This window comes from Octopus bimaculoides, chromosome 8 (genome assembly GCF_046866305.1).
Source record: "Octopus bimaculoides isolate indiv1 chromosome 8, ASM4686630v1, whole genome shotgun sequence".
Classification (NCBI taxonomy): Eukaryota; Metazoa; Mollusca; class Cephalopoda; order Octopoda; family Octopodidae; genus Octopus; species Octopus bimaculoides.
Genome location: NC_142935.1, coordinates 5,551,753 through 5,574,581, shown reverse-complemented (window position 1 = coordinate 5,574,581; position 22,829 = coordinate 5,551,753). Strand labels below are relative to the sequence as shown.

Below are 22,829 nucleotides of genomic sequence, written 5' to 3'. Positions count from 1 at the left end.
ACTTCATTTCATTGTACCATCCATTTTTATATTTTATATTATATATTATATATTCCATATTCTATATCCCACATTAATTTTACAAGAGTATAAATAAAACATAAAAAACAGACGGAGTTGGAATTCTTTTAAATAAAATAATATATTCCTCTATACACGATCATACAAAACCCCTTTTTTGTATTTATTTTTACTCACACACACACACACACACACACACACACACACACACACACACACACACACACATATATGAGCAGAATTAGATTTCTATTCATACATACACACATACATATATATATATATATATATGAGAGAGAGAGAAAGAAAGAGTATGATAGGTTTAGTTTACTTGTGATCTAATCGAATAGGTACGCAGGGTAAGTGCTATAGTTGATCGATCATTAGGTTCCAAGATTACAGCTAAAGCTGGATCCAGGGATCCGTGTAAAGTTTCCGTAATAGCATGTATATATTATATTAAAGAGCCTGGATTTACCTGAGATTTTAACTAAAAACCTGTACCTTCATGGAAGTACTAACCAACATCCACATCCTCCAGAAAAAAATGAGTTTTGAACGTTATTCTCCTGCCATATTCTTTTAACTACTTTTATCTATTTTTATTACTTTATTTCTTTTCTGTTTCTTTATTCCTTTCATCTTTGTAACCGGAGCAAATAGACGAATATTTTCTTAGGTGCTATGAATTTGAACTCCGTTTAGACAGAAACATGTTGTACATGTAGCATCTGGGTTTTAGAAAAAAAACATCAAGTTAATACTAACTTACTTTTATTAGGAATTCTGTGATTTGTGACGTTAATTACGATGATGCCATTTTGAATATAATTTTTGTAACATATTACAATGAGATTTTCTATTAAAATCCATAGTATGTCAATTAAAAATGTGTCCTTCATTGCTGACTTATGTGTACTATAGGTCATCAATGTGACGGAGACTTCCTCATTGGTTTCTATTTTCCGAATAATGTATTTTTCTGGTTATGACAGAAAATTACCATAATTTCTCATTGCTGTATTTTGTTCGATTAACGGGGAATTATCGGTAAATTCTTTTTTCTCGTTCCAGCCAACAGATGTCGGCCGTATCTAACAACGCCTGCTGACGAGAGCAATGATTATATAAATGCAGTGTTCCTTAATGTAAGTATCAAAGTCTCCTTTTGTCATTTAAGTTTCGTCATATTTTATTTTCGTTGATACATTTTGGTGTTTTTTAAGCCCAGTTTTGATACACAAGTCCTATAATCAAAATATTTTATGCTTGATTCTTCCATTTTCTATTTATATTACATTATCTAGTGTATCCTATTTGAAAAACGTAAGGTGGGATTTAAAAGATGTAGCTACTATGTCTAGCAGGTAGAGTAGCTGTGTAGGCGCTCGTGACGATATTGTTGCTCATGTTGTTAATGTTGTTGATTTACATTAGACTGCCCCTGATCAGTCAAACATAGAATAAAATACATCCCCGCCTTAACAATCTCTTCTCATATTCGGTGTGGTAGGACTGGCTGTAATTTATGGAAGATTTGGAAGCCTGGCGCATTTAATGATATCCCAATTTAATATCCACAATTATCACAGACACGTATACTGATATATATATATATATATATATATATATATATATATATATATATATATATATATATATATATAAATGAGTAACAAAGACGCATAAGTTTCAATTCATTACGGCCTTTTCAAGCGACTCCTTTAATTGATCAATGAAACCATTACAACATTAAAAAGAAAACCGTTCTCATCAGATGACCTCATAGACCCCAAGCATAAAGGACAAATTTTCTGTCGCTGTACTGTCCTTTTTTCCTTCTGCCAAAAATTTAGCAGCGGAATAATTGTAAACATTTGCTCTCTATTGATGATATGAATATGTTTAAATATCTAACTTGTCCTTTATGCGTGAGCTCTATGCGGTCATCTGATGAGAACGGTCTTCCTTGTAATGATGTAATGCTTTCATAGATCAATTAAAGGAGTCGCTCGAAACAGCCGTAATTAACTGAAACTTATACATCTTTGTTACTCATTTATATTTTACTCACCTACCTTGGAATCTGCTCTTCGGAAGTATTTGGAAAGTATCTTTATGTAAAGTATATGTCTGAACAAGCAAGAGCAGATTTATTCACTAAGTTGGATCGTGCCATCTGCATACCCTGCATGAATATGGGGTGGAAACAATTCTGTGCAGTGTTTGACCTAATATCATCTGAGTGTGCAAATAAGTTTGTCCTAACAAGGTAACAAGGTGCCTCAATTTAAGTACCTAATTCAACTGAATCTAAATTTCATTATATATATATATATATATATATATATATATATATATACACACACAATTACAGACACGTATGTATGTATCTGTTTGTATGTATGAAAGAGGAAGAGTGTTAAGGGTCACGATCGTAAATACATGGAATTGGTTCGTGGAAGAGCGTTCTATTAAAAAGAAACATTTATTTCATGTTACTTCAGCCTCCTTTACAGTAATGAGGGTTTCACCTAACTTCAGATAATACGGCCAATTGGCTGCAGCATGGCGAGCCAAATCTCACATCGACACAGTTTGTACGTAGACCACCCCCTAAGACTTTTTAAGAGATGTACTAATACTGTAGCTCTAGTTTACTCTTTCCTTCATAACTTGTTTTGAAATTTTTGGTGAATCGACGGAAGGTTTAATTCGTTACCGACTTGGGAAGATGCATAGCTTAGTGGTTGTAGTATTCAGTTCACGACCTTATGGTTATGAGTTCGATTCCCAGATGTGCGTTGTGTTCTTGAGAAAAGCATTTCACGTTGCTCCTGTCCATTCATCTGGCAAAAATGAGTTGTACCTGTAATTCAAAGGGCCAGCCTTGTCACACTCTGTGCAATGTTGAATAACACTGAGAACTGTGGAGTGCTCAGCCATTTACACGTTAATCTCTGAAGCAGGCTGTTCCATTGATTGAATCAACTGGTACACTCGCCGTCGTAACCGACGGAGTGCCATTTAAAATGTAATGATCTATTTGTATGCATTTCTGTTATTTATCTTCAACATTTTACCATTTTTTTAAAGCGTCTAACTTCAACAAATTCTGTTTTTCCATTTCAAAGGACAAAGTATATATATTTTCTTTTCAACTTCGTTTCTTCATATTTCAACATATTGTTTCTTTTTCTGTTTTTTTTTCTTCTTCTTAAAACATATCAATGTCGTTTTATTCCAATGTATTTTTAGAGTTACAAGAAGCGAGATGCCTTCATCGTCACTCAGATGACACTCCCTAACACAGTTGTAGACTTCTGGCGCCTAATATACGACCACAATTCTTCTACTATTGTCATGTTGAATGAAATAGATGAAAAAGATGAGGTAAATAAAATAACTTTGCTTTCTTTTTTTTATATTTTTCGTTTATAAGTACTTAATTGTATTTATTTATTTCAGGCACAAAGTCTTTTTATGGCCTAGTTTTCGAAATTATTCTTACATTATATAAACCGATTTATTTCAGAGTGCCTATCATGTCTGATTTATATCCATCTGAATGTTTTTTTTTTCTGTGAACATCACTAGATACACTATAAAATGCTTATCATTGTTTCTTATACAACGGGCATTTATCCTTGTTTCAACGAATAAACGTGGAAATGGCAACCCTCCCTGCAATGGATGCAAGGAGGTATTTGTTTCCCATGTTATGAACTCTACTTCTTAGTGTAGCATATACTGAGTGAAGAAGGACTAAGTTTACAGTTATAGAATATATGGCAATTAAAATCCACTGCAAGAGGTTCATTGTAATTCTCCTTTCTTAAAGCCTGTGCTTTCGTAAAGCCGCTTATGCTAGAGCTCTTGAATTTTCCTTGTTAAGATATATTCAAGTTGACCTTAACATAAATATATCGTTCTGGCACTTTTATAAACGCATATCAAAACTGTATCCGCGATGGTCTTTGCTCCTTCACTCGTGCAGTTTGCATTCCTCTTAGATCGCACTTACTCTGCAGGTGAAGAAGGATTTCTTTCTGACACTCACTCTCTATCAAGTCTATTGTTCACCAGCGACAGATGTTCTCTTCACAGTCTTCCTCTTATACAGCAACGACATATTTCCTTTCATCTGAAACAACGTCTTCTCTTATACATGTACTACTACTCTCCATTCTTCTCTAAACGTCCACATTCAAGCGTTAACTTCATACAGTCTAGACTCCTCCTGTCAAATATTTATTCGTTCTCTGATCAAATATGATGACAATACCCTCCAAATGTCTCTTCTCGCAACGGGACATTTACAAGATAGCAAGGATTTCATCTTAAAAGCTGGCCTTTCTCTGACTAGAAAATATCTGAGCGGTAAACAATTCCAAAATTTGTTTAAAGTTCAAGGGGGATTCAGAATGGAGCACTGCTCTCCCACCTAGGGCGATGTTGTTACCCAACGCCACATCCAAGGAGGATCCACACGACTAATTATCATAAAGTTGCTTACAAGAACATTTCATCTTCTTGGCTACAGATAAGATGTTTCATATCTTTGTCTTTTCTACTGTAATAAGCTAGCTTCTACACTCGAGAGTTTGATGGTCACATACCCCATCCAGCCAAGTGATTATGTCTCAATCGCTTCTACATCTTTCGTTGTCTATAGGGTGTCCACTATAAATCCCTAACGAACCGTTCAAACCACAACATCATCATTTAGAATTTCCTTCTTCGAAATGTTTTTGTACTTGCATCAGTTAACACGGGTGATGACGTCATCGGTCTCCCCTGTTTGTGTAAAACCCATGAGCAGAGCCCCTCCTTTATTCTACAGGTCTTAGTTTATTAGACTCATGGGATTATAAGAAAGAAATTCTGAGAAAAGTCGCTATGATCGACTGGTGACTTGCCCAGAAAAAATACATTTATTGTAACACCAACGGGAATTAAATACTCCACATGGAAAGGATGAAGAAAATCGTCACCTTTTGCTTATGAAATGAACCTCAGAAAGATAACTGCGGTAAAAAAAAAAACAATCTATGAAAACTCACGTCTCAGTCGAAGAATTCCCGTAGAAGCAAAGGTAAATACGTTTAGAAATTAATGAAAGTTGGTTGTGATCTAGCATTATCCCTAACACCAGTGTTCTCTACCATTTCCTGTCATCATTGATCTGATATTCAGTAGAATTATTTTATCATTTATCTGCCTCGCTTCAGTGCTACAATGTACTTTTGTTTCTAATTGAGTCTAGCTTTAATCAATAACCATTCAACCATGGCGAAACATACAGGTCAACAAACCTAGAATCGAATCATTAAAATTGTTTTCGCCTTTCCTTCACTAACTTAAATTGTTCAACTCAAAAATAGACTTTAATCAATATATAAAAATCGTTTTTGCTGTTATTATTATTGTTGATGTTGTTATCATCATCACCATCATCATTATTATTACTATCATCAACTTCATCGTCGTCGTCGTTTATTATTATTATTTCATATTTTCGCTGCATTGCCACAATTGCATACTTTTTAAAACACTCCGACTCTACCCATTGATACTGGGGTTCTTTCTCAGTCCCACATCCGATTATCTACTTTTAGGCGTCGATATATTAATACTTTCTCTCTTTCAGAGCTAGACTATCGTATGTGGTGATGATGGTGGTAGTGATGGGGGAGGATAGGTAGTTCGAGGAAGAGGCACTTCAGATAGAGATCCTTGACAATAATAACCAGAGGAGTATGCTTGATGCTCATGTCTATGGAGAGTAATAAATCCAGAGTTAATTTTATTTATACTGAAATAATAATAATAATAATAATAATAATAATAATAATAATAACGATGATGATAATGATAATAATACAAAACCTATGATAAAGATAAATGATAGAAATACTAATAATTACGAATTTGGTGGATCCAAGGATCTCTTTCAGCTGCAGTCAGCTACATCAGGTCATCATGGCAAGACGATGAGAAAGAGTGAATGTGTGTGCGACAGAAGTGATTAACTGCTGGAGACAGAAAAAAGGAAAGTGCCTTCCCGTCAAACATCTGTAAGACATGGAATGAGGAACACATCTCGTGGAAACATGAAATTCATGGTTCTCCAATTAACCAACAAGGAACTCGTGAACAATTTCAACACATTGCCGAAAGAAGAAACTGAAGATAATATACACAATGATGAGACCAACAGCCTCGGATAGACTGCTGATAAGGACATAAGTCAAGGAAAGGATACACCACACCTGCAGAGGGAAGCGGTTCCGAAACATTCAGAGACCAGATTTTTCGGTGGTGCTTTTGTGATCGTACAAAGTACACTGGGTAGAAGCTGTCTAAATGTGTGACTCTCATCTAACCCTAGTTGTTCCTTCTTAACCCGGTGTGTGTGGGTTGTTCCTATTTCCTTTACTACATATCAACTTGTATCTACGAATCTCTTTCTCTCTCTCTCTCCCTCTCTATTTACCTTTTATGTTTGTTTTTGCGGAATTTATCTGTGTTTACATAATCAAATATTGATATACCTCAGTGTATATTATGATGTTCTTGTCAGATCTTTCAATTTAATGTAAATTATATCCCCTACACCTTGTTGTAAGTTCTTGGCAAAATGCTTAAAGCGTCGCGAAAATGCAAAACTCCTTTCAGATTCTTACGATCTGAATTCAAATTCAGTCAAGGCCAACTTTACCTTTCATCTTTTCGAGTTCGATAAAATAAGTACCAGTTGAACACTGGCGTCAGTATAAAAGACTAGCCCTCTCCTACAAATTTTCAGGCCTTGTGCATATAATAGAAAGGGTTTATTATTATCAGAAGGATGGTTTGGAAGAATTATTAGAGGACCTGTAATAAATTTATCCGGCTTCTAACAATTTGCTGCTGAGGCAAAATTTCCTCCTGTTCCCCACGGGGGAAGTCAAGTACTAGGGTTGATACAATCAGCCATTCATCCGACCTCATCACAACACCGAAAGTTTGAGTTGGTGCCCGCTTGAAACAGTTGTTAGAATAAGGGCTGCAAATTCGCAGAATCGGTAGAAAGTGTCTCGTGGTATTTCTCCCTGCTCTTTACAAGGTGAGTTCAAATATTGCCGAAGACAACTTTGTGTCTCATGCCTGTGAGGTCAATAGAATAAACTATCTAATGCTGCGGTTGATTGAATCGAGTTATCCTTTCTTCTAAAATTGCTGGCCTTGTACCTATATTAGAAACGATTATTATTGACATGGCTTCCAACATTTTACGTATCGACTAAAACATTTCTCTTGAAACTGCTGGCCTTGTGTCAAAGACAGAAACCCTTCATCTTCTCCTTCTCCTCCCCTTCCTTCTTTTTCTTCGCGGCATTTTGTCGTCATTACATTCTAAGTTCAAATTCCGACGAGGTCTACTTTGCTTTCCATCTTCTCTTTCGGGGTCGATAAAATATGTACCATCTGAGCACTGGAGTCAATGTAATCGACTTGTGTTCCTATCCCAAAACTACTGACCTTGCGCCAAAAACAGAAACCCTTCTCCTCCTCCTCCTCCTCCTTCTTCGCGGCATTTCATCCGTCATTACGTTCTAAGTTCAAATTCCGCCGAAGCCTACTTTGCCTTCCATCTTCTCTTTCTGGATCGATAAAATATGTACCAGTTGAGCACTGGAGTCGATATAATCGACTTGGTCCCTATCCCAAAACTACTGGCCTTGTGTCAAAATTTGAAACTATAATTATAATGGCTATTAAAGTGGGGAGCTCACAGAATCGTTTGCACACCAAGCAAAATGATTAGCGGCATTTCGTCCGCCTTTACATCCAAATTCTGTCGAGGTCGACTTTATCTCTCATTCTTTCGGGGTCAATCAAATAAATACTATTTGAATTACGGGTTCGATGTAATGGACTCGCCTCCTTCCACGAAAATTCAGGCGTTCTTCCTAGAGTAAAAAAAAAAAAAAATTATTATTATTGCTATCATAGACGTTGTTTTTGTTATGTCTCAAATATGAAGAAGCATTTTAATGAGACGAAAAACGAAGGGAAGTTTCTATTTTTATTGTGGCCTAGATATATTTGAATCGATGGAAAGAGCAATATAATTAGTAAGCATCAAAAATATCTGCCTTAGCATGTAGCAATACTCCTAACCAATTATATAGTCGGTGTATTTTGGTTATCGAGCATATTTGGCAGCGGTAACATATGCATATATCATATATTCCTCCCATAGGTATCGTATTTATTTAGTTGCGAACGTCTTCTAGCTGGCTCGTGTCCAACATTCTCTTCTAATTCTCTTGATAATCAAGGCTTACAGTAGTGTGAGCGATAAGCACCGATTTTATGGTATTTTCATGATTATTTGAATCACAATCAAAAAAGAAAGTTGAAAATATAAGCTTTCTTTCCTTTCAACCTCCAGCCGTTTCTATCAAACTATTTTTTTTTTTGCCTATGCCACAAAGCGTTCTTATTTTCTATTGGACTCAACACAAAGGATAAAAAAAACCATTCATCAAGGCTCCTAATAGTTATGTGCTATCTGTACTCCTCTTGCCCTATATATATATATATATATATATATATATATATATATATATATATACATTACATTACGTTACATTACATTACATTATTTGCATATACGTGTGAGTGTGTTGCGTATTTTATATGGACGGGTCCATCAAAAGGTGAATTGTTTTATTAGAAGACACGCGAAGTAGTACCTGAAAGACATATTTACATAATTCACACGCACGCACACACACGCATACACTCACATATTTATGTTTTTTGTATATATATATATATATATATATATATATATATATATATATATATATATATATCAATTTGTGTATATACATGCATATATTGTGTGTATATATATATAATATCAATTTCTGTATATACACATATATATATAATGTAAATGTGATGTAAATATATCCTAAAGTGTTTAGTTAGAAGACACGTGAGTTAGGGCCCCCGAAGGATATATTTACATAACATACACACGCACACATAGAATAACTATACATATGTACGTGCGAGTACAAATGTGTGTGTGTGTGAAAGCATGTGTACGCGTGAGAGAAAAAAGGGGGGGGAGAGAGAGAGAGAGAGAGAGAGAGTCTATTTCTTAAAGAGAAGCAAATACAGAGAGAACTAGGTTGTGCAGCCAGGCAGACTTCCGTAAGAAATGCGTAGGTAACATGTCAACGGATAATTATATAGCACGACATACAGAAACAATTATTTCCACTGTTTGCGGCAAAGAAAGAAAAAAGAAAACATCAAGAGAGAAAAATAGGGATAGTGTGAGGGATATCGATAAAAGAGAGAGAGAGAGAGGGGGAGAGAGAGAGAGGGGGGAGAGGGAGTGTATGTGTGAGTGAATGGAAGAGATTAAAAAGAAAGAAATTAAGTAGGAGTGAAAGATGAAGTGAGACGAAAGAAGTAAAGCATTTTTTCGAATAATGATGGTCAATATTGTGTTTTTTTCCCTCTTCTCTTTGATTTCTGTCTTCTGTAATTTCCCGTTTAGAAGAAATAGCCAAAACATGCATTGCATGAATAAATAAAAACCTCTAATTATTTATGATGAAACGACTAGTGCTATGGTTGTCAAACAAATTATTTGGGGAGGTATTCATTTCATTAAGATTAATGTTTAGTATGAGATAAATATTGTTGGCGATACTTGGTCTATGCAACAGCTACGCCAATTGGGGGGGTATCCATTGAAGCTAATAGCGATAGCGGGTCCGACCATGTTGTTTACGTCAATAAATAGTGAATGAATGCATATATGCATGTATGTGAACATATGTATGTATTTATGTATGTGTATTTATATATATACATGTACCTATGTGTGTATGTGTGTGGATGCATATACATACATACATACATACATACATACACACAATCTCTCTCTCTCACACGTATATGCATATATTTGTATGTGTCTGTATATTTATATGTCTAAGGAGCAGACGTGGTGTGTGGTAAGAAGCTTGCTTCGTCACCGCATGGTTCCAAGTTCAGTCCCACTGCGTGTCACCTTGGCCAAGTGTCTTCTAAACTAGCCTCAGGCTAACAAAAGCTTTGTGAGTAGATTCGGTAGCCAGAAAATGAAAGAAACCCGTCGTATGTGTGTGAGCGCGTGTGCGCGTGTCTGTGTCTTTGTTAGTTCCAACCACCGCTTGACAACTGGTGTGTGTGCGTTTACGTCCTCGTAAATTAGCGGTTCGGCAAAAGACCGATAAAATAAGTACCCGGCTTTAAAGGAAAATTAATACTGGGGCCAATTCATTCAAGTAAAAATTCGAGGCTCTGCCCTAACATGACCGCAGTCTAAGGACTGAAACAAGTAAATGATCAAAGATAAACGACATGTAGGAATATATATAAATATATGTAGGTACGCACACATGTGTATATATGTGTAGTATCTAGTAGCGCTATCTGTATCATCATAGTTGTTGATTGGCAGAATCATTAGTGTTTCGAAATACCATGCGGTTCTGAGTTTATTCATAATATTCTACGTATAATAAGTGCGCTGCACAAGGGTGCCATTTTCTGAACTTATGAAAGGTCTTTCAGGCAAATCCTTTTTTTTTCTTTTCTGTTCCATGACCGAGAATTTCAGCGCTTTTATAATGATTGGAGCTATTTTTGTGTTCATATTCCACCACTATAGCAGTCTTCAACTATTTATATTTGAAAAGTTTACAAACCTCCTTTTATTTTGATCTTGTTGCCATTTGCACAAACGTCATTTATTAGTGCACAAGAACTCAATGTCGGTCTCTCTCTCTCTTTGGTTCTTTTTCTTATAATGCATGCATGTTATAATACAGGTTCTCTCCACTCTCTCGTATAATCCAGTCTGTTTATCACTCTGATTTTCTCTCTCTTATAATACGAATCTGCTATAATTCAGTCTGATCAGATGTTCATCTCTATATCTACTTTCGTATTTCAGAGAATAACTTCCATTTATTTTCTTCTAAAGTCACGTTGCCTCCTCTCACATCTTCCCACGAAGATATGCAACAACCCTGTTATGTCTTCTGATGAATTCTATTGGGGTGCTTCACTCTTCTTTATGCATTTGTGCCTTTATTCAATTCTGCAGCGAGGGCCTTGTTGATACAGTATGGTTTGTAGTCTGAAACCTTTCCTGTGATGAGGTACAAAGTCACAAAGCAGCTGGTTCTCTAAAAATAGTAAATGGTACTTCACTAGTTTTGTTGATAATATCTCTGACTCGTTCTGTCGTTCTCCTCGAGTTATTACAAGGATATTTTGCTGTATAATAAATAATAGGTGCTGAAAGTGATTTGAGTTTGTAACTCATTGTAACTCCTCGTTGGTTGTTTTAACACTAATCAGCAATCTCCCTTGACTTTTGACGCCTAGCAGTAAATACCACAGCTGCGTTTGATTAATTAAAAAAATATACAACCAATTTATCCACTTAATTAAGAGACACTTATTGTTTAAATGTTCTCTCATATTTCTATCTTTCGCTCTCAAGCTCACTCCTCTCGATTTCTTTCTTTTTGTCACTTATCGCACAAACATATCAACTGACTCACTGGCACCAAAGTTATTGTTATTATTATATAACAAGAAGAGCCAATCATGAAAGTGCAACCAGTGCTGTCCTGGTCACTTACACAAGTAGGGCTTCAATTATCGTCCAGATTTGAAATTAATTATATCGTTAGCTGGCAAACTTGTTTATATGTCATTAAAAGTCCTTTTTAAAAACCCTTTCTTAACGTGTGAAATCTAAAATATAAATGTGGAGGCAAAACTACTTCTAAAATAAATTGATTCAACCAATTCCTAGCAGTCTTGAGAAATAATCTGAAAAAATACTAGCAGTAAAAACCATAAGTAAATATAAATTAAGTAAATTCTACGATAAAACTCGTGTTATGGAATATGTCGGCCATTTATCTAATTGATTATTGATGTTGTAAAAACACATTTGTAGATTTATCACTTAGAAAACTAAACTTTACAAACAGAAAACGTTTATCTTAAGGAAAACAGTTTGTGCAAAATCCCTTCTGATTTAGATTAATGTAAAATGTGCTAATCCGCTTTAGTAGTTGTTGCATACAATAAGATGAATGACCAAGCTAAATAGTGTGCCATACTTAATATTCCCATTATCAGGAGCATTCATTAAGTATTAATGGGTTTCATGCGTTTAAGGAGCTCCGCCTAACGTGGTTGTCGGATATATTCGACTGACTTGAAATAATTAATTCTTGTTAATTTTTGTAACGACAGCCTTTATAAATTGTTACAAATTGTATACTAAAGGATTTGAATTTAGAATAGTGAAATATTGAATTTTATAACGCGAAGCATACACGCACATACACACTCGCACACGCGTATCTATGTAAATTTGTATATATGCATATACATATGTATGCGTATATATATATATATGTGTGTGTGTGTGTGTGTATATATGTATGTATACGTATATATATATATGTATGTATACGTATATGTGTATATAAATGTGTGTGTATATAAATGTATGTGAATGTATATATACATGTATGTATGTAATTAAGAATTAGGTTCTATACAGCTCATGCCAACTTCAATATTTAAACATGAAGAATATTTCCTCGTTAAACGTTACATAAAATAAATAAAATATCTTAGTTTTGTATTTCTCGAACGTTTAACAAATTTTCCCGAGTAACTAATAACTGTGTTGTAATGAAAAATAGTGGTTAAAGGGATAAAATAAATTATACTCTCAAAATGTGCATTTGCAGGCTTCTATTGACAGAACCTTTACATTTTCATCAAGTACCACGAGTAACTTTACAAACGCAAAATGGAAGGAGATAAGAATGTTATAAAACATTTAAGGAGAGTAATTTTCTCTAGCAATGACACGAAATAACTTTGAAAGTTTCGCAGTCAATCAGGAATTTATAATGTAATAAATTCCTCGAGAGGCAATACAGACGCAGACATGCTAAAGCAATGAATGGAATATGTTACGGAGATTCTCTGAAAAGGAAACGTTGAGAATGGATCATTGAAATGATACAATAAAGCGTTATATCTTAGCTGAAACAAGGAAACTATAATTTAAAGTGGGCAAACAGACAATACAAATTGCTTAATTAAGCACTTCTGTAAGGCGTTGCTTTTTGTTTTCCTTGCTTTAAGTAAAGCCAACGATAATAATATCTAGTGAAGCGGGATGGTTCAGAAGAAAGGAGAAACAATATTCAAAAGATCTGTAACGTTATTAGTCTACAAAATACAAAAAATGCCTGGGATGCCAGTTATACCTTCATTGACTGCATCTTCATTGACTGGATATGTGTGCTGTTAAGTAGTATGGTGGAATGTACGAAAACGTAACACCAGCTTACCAATTATAAATGATATAACGCCATCTAATCGGATATTCAGCAATAGTTGGTGCAAATCAAGAGTGTGTTCTCTTACCAAGCCTTTTCATTGTTCTTCCATAATGATGAAAGCCCTTGAATATTTTGAAAGAAATTTTGAAGTAGAGGACTGAGAAACCAGTAATGTCAGTTTGTCAAGAATATTGATTTAACCGGACACAATGAAAAGCCATTTATAGATCTAGTATAACATTTCGATACAACTGCAGGAAAATATGAACCGGAATATATGCAAAATAATAATTGGATATAACATAGAGAAAAGTGCCTGTGCAGTTGAATTAGGAGGGAAGATGATAAAAGAAAGGGAATGATCTTTTACTTGATGTGTCTGAAGAAACTAGCAACTACTATGACCTATGCAAGCCCTCTCAGATCTGTGATTTTGAGGCCATTAATGTCTCGTTTAAAGTCTTGTAAATCAACATCACATAACGGTGTTATGTTACCCTTCACATACTAGAGGTAAGTAGGATATTTACATTCATAAACCTTCGAACCCGTCGGCGTAACCCAACTCATGGTTTCAAAGTTTGCATCCAAGCCGTTTCCTTCCAGTCTGTGTCCACGCTACTGTGTCTCACCCACGGTTTATGCTCACCAAGCTTCTGATAAGTCATCTATAATTCTTTTCCTTTATTAATATTTTGTGGTATTTGCAAACATTTATATGCGGATATCGTCCTTCACTCGTGGTTAATTCACTCCATAGGGATGTCAGCCTCCTAAAGTTTAGTCATCTCGCAGTAGTCAAGCATTACTGAAAGTAACAACGATTAAAAAAACCTCACCGTGCATTCACCGTCACCAAACAACGTTCATTATATTTGTCAAAGAAATGCATGTTACTACATCTCTCTCCATGAACTTTTCACAGCAAAACCTTTTCTCTGTAAGATGTATGTCTGAATAACTGTAATGTGATAAAACGTACCTTCTATAATTAATTTTTCTCTTTCCCTTCATTCTTGATGAACCCACTGCAGACACTGGAAAGTACAATATAAGTGCATTCCAAATTGAAGTCCTGCTCAAACAGCCGAGTCACTATAACTGCTCGGGTTGTGCTCAAGTAGCCGAGATAGTATAGATGCTAGAAAAATGTCCAAATAGTTGGGTTAGTCATAGCTCTTACATATAAAATGTTTTAGTCGATATCTAAAAGAGTCCTGCTGACTGATTACGAAGACATGGCAGTCACTAAAACCATTAGCTAGTCAATACAATCTTTTCATCCAATGTCTCAATTAAATATTCAAGTCTCAAGTAGAAAACTGTGTAATACTTGATTTGTTCACTTCTCTTAAAATATCTGATCAGTCGCTAAAGTGCAAACACTTTGAACTCCTATCTACAGAATTTCTAACGGATCATTGACCACATCGACGTCTGAGAAGGCTTGCAAACCTTCTTTCATCTGTTTATTTAATATATCCCTGTCAAATTAACTTCCTAAAATTTAAAGAAATTGGTAAACTGAAAAAAAAAGCTTTCCATTTAAATGGCGTTTATTCTACTTCGTTGTTATATTCAGAACGAAAGACTTAACTACATTTGATGTGAATTTGAAACAAGGAAGACTAGAACACTGAAAACAATCAAGTTTGTTTGGCTCTCTAACATTTGCTCTATCATCACGGTTCCACAATATCAATGTTATTGACAACAACAATAACAACAGCAATAATGGTAGCAAAAACTTCGGCATGCAATAGCATTTTACGATCGCTGCACTCTGCGAATGATATTGATTAACTGTCATTGGTGTATTGTGAAGCTAAGTGCATATTTATATTGTTATTGATTCTACTTTGCTTTATCCTGGGGATTAGCAGTTTACAGAATGTCGTAGTAGCTCGCACCAATTTGTAGTAGTGGAAGTTGTACGGGGGTGGGGAGGAAAAGAGGTAGAGCATCAGGAGCAACGCCCACAAAAGCGGCCAATCATAGATACACACACATCTCATCATATATATATATATAGAGAGAGAGAGAGAGAGGGGGGGGAGAGAGAAGAAAGAAAGAGAGAGAGAGATACGAATTTATATATTACATATGTATATCTCTCTACCTCTTTTGCCTATCTCTCTATTTATGATATACATTATATATGAATACATATATCATAGTGTATGATATATATATATATATATATATATATATATATATACACACACCGACAAATCTGTAGTTTTCTTTTATATATGAATCTGGTCTCATGTGTGGTACGTGTGCTTGTACGAGAAACTGAATCGAAGACAAAGTTGATTCTATTGACTTATACATATAGACAATGAAATAAGTTTTTAAATAAAACACTAGTTTTACATGCGAAGGAATCAACAGAACAGAAGCGAACCTTGACTACTTTTGTGCATTTGCATATCACTAAAGCCATTAGCTTTATATGTTGTCCTGCAATGGCGGGTGTAGAAATGGATAACAACTTAACCCTCTAATCACCTTTTTTTAAAATGATTATGTAAATATATTTTTGGACTTTCTTGGTTTATGTCAATCTCCCCCAGAAGCTCACATCGCTTCAACTCATCCTTTTTTTTGTTTTTCGATTGACCTCGTATCATATCTCAGCATCTGAGAACTCATTTGTTTTCCTTGACCAGGGTGCGATACACACTAAAAGGTCTTCTTCGGAAGTGTTTACAAATCCATTATTGATCTTCAATTAATCAACCGCTTAAAAGTTAATCGAATATTCCATCTTCTCAAAATGGTTCTCGCAGAAGTTTTACAATACGCGTCTTTCCTTTTCGTACCAACATATAAAACTGAATTTCAAAGCCAAACTGTCTGAGTAAATTTAAAAGTTAATCTGCTAATTAGGTTATTATGAAAATATTAACATGAACTACACCTGATTCACCTGTGTGTGTGTGTGTGTGTGTGTGTGTGTGTGTGTGTGTGTGTGTGTGTGTGTGTGTGTGTGTGTGTGTGTGTGTGTGTCTGGTGCCAAGCTGTGTCGGCCCCTTTGCTTTTCCCTTGGATAACATTGGTGGCGAGGAGAGGGGAGGCTGGTATGCATGGGCGATTGCTATTCTTCCATAAAACAGCCTTGCCCAGACTTGTGCCTCGGAGGGTAAATTTCTAGGTGCAATCCCATGGTCATTCGTGACCGAAGGGGGGTCACAACACAACATATGTACATACACGCTTATATAAAGAATATAGCATAATTATTTCTTATAATTACAAATGACTAAAAAATATCAATTTATATATACATATACACACGTGTGTATATTCAACAAAATGTTGGAGACTAGCTTGAATTCATTTCAACATTTCCGTTTAACCCAGTAAAGCGTTGATCTCTTTGCTTGCTGATTCGATGACTATACGGCTTTACATTTTATATACCTGTTACATCTGATTCAGGTACAATCACATAGGTAGAAATAAAACAGTTTCCAGATTTTATGTGTTGATTTCATCAAAACTATCTGATTACAGCGAATGATTTCTATTTGCAATAAATTCTGCGCTGTTTATTTCTGAAACAAGAATTATCAAACTATTTTATGCTACCAGCAAACAGATATTAACTTTAAATACAATATTTTACTATAGCTGTTTATTATATATAATATTAGTTTTGTTATTGCTACTATTATTTGTGTTGCCGTTATAAACAACAATACTAATAACAACAATAATAATAATAATTAAACTGTTTTTGTGCCTTTATTTTCAAATATATATATGTGTATTTTTTTTAATATTTTGAAGTTTTTTTTTTTTCAAATATCCTTCAATTTATTTCCGTTTTCCCACCTTAATTGTAATGATTCCTTTCCTTCTTATTTTTGTTCTAAAAATGTCCAAATGACAGATAATGATTCTCGAAAGTACTGCTGCGAAAAATATCAGTCATCTGATTTCACAACAAATGAAGTTTAATTTTTCTCAATTATAACATTGACATAGTTTCTCTTCTCTAAAATATATTTAAAGAAACAATTTTCTGGAATATAATAACTAAATAATTCTTTCTTTTTTTTTTTTTTGTTTACTAGAGTTGTGAAATGTACTGGACTTTGGATACCTGCGGTGAAAACTATGGACCTTTCATAGTTGAAACAACAGCAGAAATTAAATCTCACCCGAGTATTACTGTTCGTGATTTTACTATTACCAACACAAGGAATGTAAGTTTAATGATTTTCCTATAAATATAAGTAAACAAATTTTTAAAAGAAATATTAATAATTTTGCCACAAAATAGTGACTGAATATAACCTTTATATAACCTTCATATAACTTATATAGATGATAAAAAATGGAATGAACGACATTATTTAAAAGCGCTAGAATTGTTTGGACACAAGTTGTACGTTTTTCGTACATCGATGAGGTGTTGTGTAATAATTATCAGATAGCTGTGGACGAGTTTTGCATAGCATTCTACAGGGTCTTTTCCTGAATCTTATTTAACTGTATATAAATATATATATATATATATATATATATATATATATATATAGTCGCGTATTGTCCTTGCCTTCGAAACGCGGAGTAGATGGAACAGGAACAACTGATGAAGGGAAATATTCTTTATGTCGCATGTCTCGTCTCTCTGGTTTTTTTTTACGCTGTTTAAAAAAAAAGTTCGTTTTCTGTTTTCGTTTCTCATTGTGTTTAACGTTTTTTTGCGATGTCCTCTACCCATATATGCATGTAAGTATACATATAGATGTAGGCATGTACATATATGTATGGATGTATGTACATGTAGGCATGTACATATATATATGGATATATATATATATATATATATATATATATATATATTTATCGCTGTTGATTGTCGGAAGAAAGAGTTCTCATTGCCAAAATAGAGATTAATATCGTTACTTACCTCGAGTCAGTCTCTTGCGTGATGACCCTTTGAATACACAGGTGAATTTACATAGTGAGAGGCTGGCTCGATCTAACTAAAAATTATACATACGCTTCGTTATAAAGCATTTGTATATTGACTAGGCTAGGTTATTAGATGTCAATGTCAAATCAAAATACAGACACAAACACACACACACACACGCACAGACAGACGCACACACACAGACACACACAGACACAGACGCGCATCACAGAGACGCGCACACACACACAGACGCGCATCACAGAGACGCGCACACACACACACAGACAGACACACACACACAGACGCACACACAGACACACACACACACACACACACAGACACAGACGCGCATCACAGAGACGCACACACACACACATACACACACACACACACACACACACAAACACGCTCGCACGCGCACCTATATTTTGCTTCGGCAATGAGTACTAATAACCTGGTGCACAATTCAATAAACATATGCTTCAGATCGCAGAGTCAGTTGGGTACCGACTGGCAATAATAAAATGGGACGACAAAGAAATGGAAGAAGTACTGTAGAAACAATACTACGCTGTCTTAAGTGATCCCATTGATATTGACACAAGGGATCTGAATCAACTCAGTCCTCAGCATGTTATCTCGGGCATAACTTTTACTGCATCAAATATCATAGATGCAATAAATGAAATCAAGTACTACTCCGCCGCAAGTCCTGACGGATACCCCGCTACTGTCCTGAAGGAATGTAGACACCAACTTGCAGTCCCTCTAACCAAATCATTAGACTCAGGCTATATACCGAAAGAGTTCTTATCTCAATCTGTCATCCCGGTCATTAAAAAGGAAACAGGACTTACGCAGCCAACTGTCACACAATCTCAATCACCTTCCATATCTCCAGAGTGTTTGAAGGGTGGGTGGTTCTTGATAAATGGCTTCCTGGAGAACCACAACCTTTTAAATTCCAGCCAGCATGGCTTTCACTGTGACAGCGACTGCCTAACAAAGCTCTTACATAGGTCTTACATCACATTAACGATATCCTGAAAGCCTTGGGATCAGGTTCGAAATCTGTTGTGATATACTTCGACACCAGCAAAGCGTTCGAGAGAGTCAACCACAATATCCTCCAATCAAAATTGTCAAATATTGTAATCCGTGGATTAAATATTTCTTGGAGAACAGCACACAACTTGTGATCGGTGGAATCCGCTCAAACCCAGCAAAAGTCACCGATGGTGTCCTTCAGCGGACTGTTTGCGGCTTGTATGTATATATATATATATATATATATACACAGATACTTTCACAATAGCAAACACACACACACACACACACACACACACACGTATATACATATGTACAAATTCAAATTACGATAAACGTAAATAAACAAACGAAGTTTGCTTTTAGAAGCGTTGAGATGTCTTAGAAAGTTAAGGAAGTGATTTTAAATTCTCAATCGCAGAATAATGCTAATAATATAGTCTGAACAGGATAAGCTACCCTATTTTGCAGAAAAAAGTGTAGGTGGTTAGCTACGAGACTCGAACTCACACCTCCAGGTGTGAGTTCGAGTCTCAGGCTATATTATTAGCATAATCCTGCGATTGAGAATTTAAAATCACTTCTTTAACATACATATTTACGTAAGTTTACATACAAACATACATCAAACGCACGCGCAAACATATACACACACGCACATTTCTAAAGATTGTTTGGAGAGAATATATTATAAAATACATTTGTAGCTCTTAAAATACTATATATGAATAATTTCCAAATATTCTGGCCAAATTTGTTAGTTTTATGTGTTCTTTCTGATGCTAATAAGCAAGAAAGAAAAAAAGAGATCCTTAACAAGAAATTTCGCCGAAACTGCATGAATTCTCTTCACAATTTCTTCCGTAGCGTTATAAAGAGATTCTAAAATGTTTGTTAAATGCCGACTGCCTTAAAATACACTTTACAAATATTACAAGCACACACGCACATACACACACATACACACGCATGCATACACACACACACACATAATACACACGCGCACATATGTACGTATCGATGAATCATTCATATTGAAAAAGTTATGGTAGCCTAATGAAATATAAAGAACACATATACCACAAAATGTCTCAAAGCATGCTATACTCTGGGTCTGCCAATTTATTTCAGCAGAAAGATGACAGAAATCAAAATAACAATTCAAACAGACGACATTATATATCGAAAAGAAACAGTGAAGCTATCCAAATATTAGGATTGGGATATCAATAGTTGTTTTAATTAACTATTTTACTGGGATGTGGTTTTCGGGGAGGTGACGGCTTAGCACACCATGTGGAGTTTTGAACCCAGGTCCCGAGAGAGAGGCAGTTAAACATTATAAAGACATTCTGCAATACGTTGTTCTTATTAGGAAAAGAGAAAGAAACAAGAAGAAACATAACATCAGTAAGAATATGAATAGAACCAACAACAACAGCAACATCAAAAACAAAAACAAGAATAATAATAACATTGTAATCATCTTGAGTTTTCACGTCAAATACATTCCGATTATCTGTAATCGTATTGCGGTTCTATAAGCAGACTAGAAAACCACTGACCCATGGCTGTAAAGAATGCTACTAGAACAGTCTCTGAACATATATAATCCTTAAAGGCAAGCAAGACAAACTAATGGAATGAATGAAATACAACCCAAAAGCTATCTAGCAGATGTGCCAAAATATTCTCACGGCTCCACTTGAACGTATCGGTAAAATATCTACGTTCAAAGGTTTTCTGCTATATTTAGTTGAAATCTAATTAATGCTTAGAATTTCCCATAATCCCCCGGCCGTCTACATTAAAATATTTCCAATCAATATGGGGAAAGCAGACAAAAGAAGAGAAAAAGGACACAAATCAGTAGAAATCAATAGAAGTTTATATATGTATCTAAGATTGCATGTACTGGTTACATATGGAGGGGTGTAAGAAATGGCGGGAGTATGTATGTATGTATGTATATATATATATGTATGTATCTGTAGATAGAAAGCTTGCATGAATAACTTCGATTTCATTTGTATACACAAATATTCAAATGATACATGTATCACTATTCTACTTAAACATGAATAAACGTACGAGGTACTATTATAAATACTTATGGAGACGCATAATTATAAGTACATATATGATTATAAATATATATAAATATATGTAAGCGTGTGTCTGTATATATATTTATGTGTGTGTATTTGTTGGCACTCCGTCGCTTACGACGTCGAGGGTTCCAGTTGATCCGATCAACGGAACAGCCTGCTCGTGAAATTAACGTGCAAGTGGCTGAGCACTCCACAGACACGTAGTTCTGTTAACAGACAAGTTCCTCTGTTGTAGTCCTTGATCACAATGTCTGGTCGATTGGAATCAATTTTTTTTGTCTATTTGTATTGGAAAGTTCCAAAGGATGGTGACGCCCTCGCCATTTACTACACCCTCTGTATGGTGCCTGTACCACTTGTCGTGGGATTTAATTATTATTATTATTATTATTATTATTATTATTATTATTATTATTATTATTAGTAGTAGTAGTAGTAGTAGTAGTAGTAGTAGTAGTAGTAGTAGTGGTGGTGTTAGTGGTGGAAATATTATTTGCGTTACCTACATCCACTCTCCTCATTTATCTGTGAAATGTTAATGATTATTTCCGGTGCGTCGATCATATCGGATGTATAACTCAGGCTGGACTGAAGTGTTGAATTCCTATCTTTCTCGTCATTATAATGACAAGGAAGACGATAATCTTTCTTATTATCATTGACCATCGAATGAGAGAGAGAAAAAGCTTCCTTTGTACCACACTCATTTCAAGACACTTGAATATGTTTAATCAAAATTTGTTTCTTTTATTCTCATCTGCTAAATTCAATTTATTAATTATTTTTATGAAAGTTTAAAAGCTAGTATTGTAACAGACACTTGCCATGAAGTGGATGATTCAATTTTAAAAATTCTAAGCGTCTTAAACACCTGAGATATTCTGTTTTGTTCTCTTTTTTCCTATTGATGAAATAATGACATCAAAAGACAAGAGTCTAGAGCTCGTGCTGTTTTCTTTCTTTACGCTGAAGATGTGCCTTGTTGTTTGACATATTTGAATATGTTTAAGACGAAGGAAGACAATAATGTTGATATGTCTTCGATAAAAGACGAAACGTTAAGAATTTACACACCAAGGAAACATTTCTTTCATCTATATTATGTGTGTGTGTGTGTGTGTGTGTATGTATAATGTTCATCCGATGTTGACTATTATTCTTGTATATCTAACAACGTAATTCTACATACTCGATTTAAATAGATATCGATATATACCAATACCTGTGCAGGAAGACAAAAACTTGGGTCTTTAGGTCTCTGGTCCTTCCTGCCCC

The 22,829-nt window shown here is 35.0% G+C and overlaps 1 protein-coding gene across 17 annotated transcripts in view; it reads left to right on the top strand.

Annotated features, from left to right (window-relative positions):
• LOC106878895 (receptor-type tyrosine-protein phosphatase kappa) overlaps nt 1–22,829 on the top strand; it is a 594,862-nt gene that overhangs the window by 543,546 nt on the left and 28,487 nt on the right. For all 17 annotated transcript variants that reach the window (XM_089356042.1, XM_089356041.1, XM_089356040.1 and 14 more), the window contains 3 exons: nt 1,096–1,169; nt 3,280–3,414; nt 17,546–17,677. In XM_089356042.1, the coding sequence (XP_089212168.1) occupies nt 1,096–1,169; nt 3,280–3,414; nt 17,546–17,677 (341 nt within the window). The remainder of the gene's footprint in view (nt 1–1,095; nt 1,170–3,279; nt 3,415–17,545; nt 17,678–22,829) is intronic.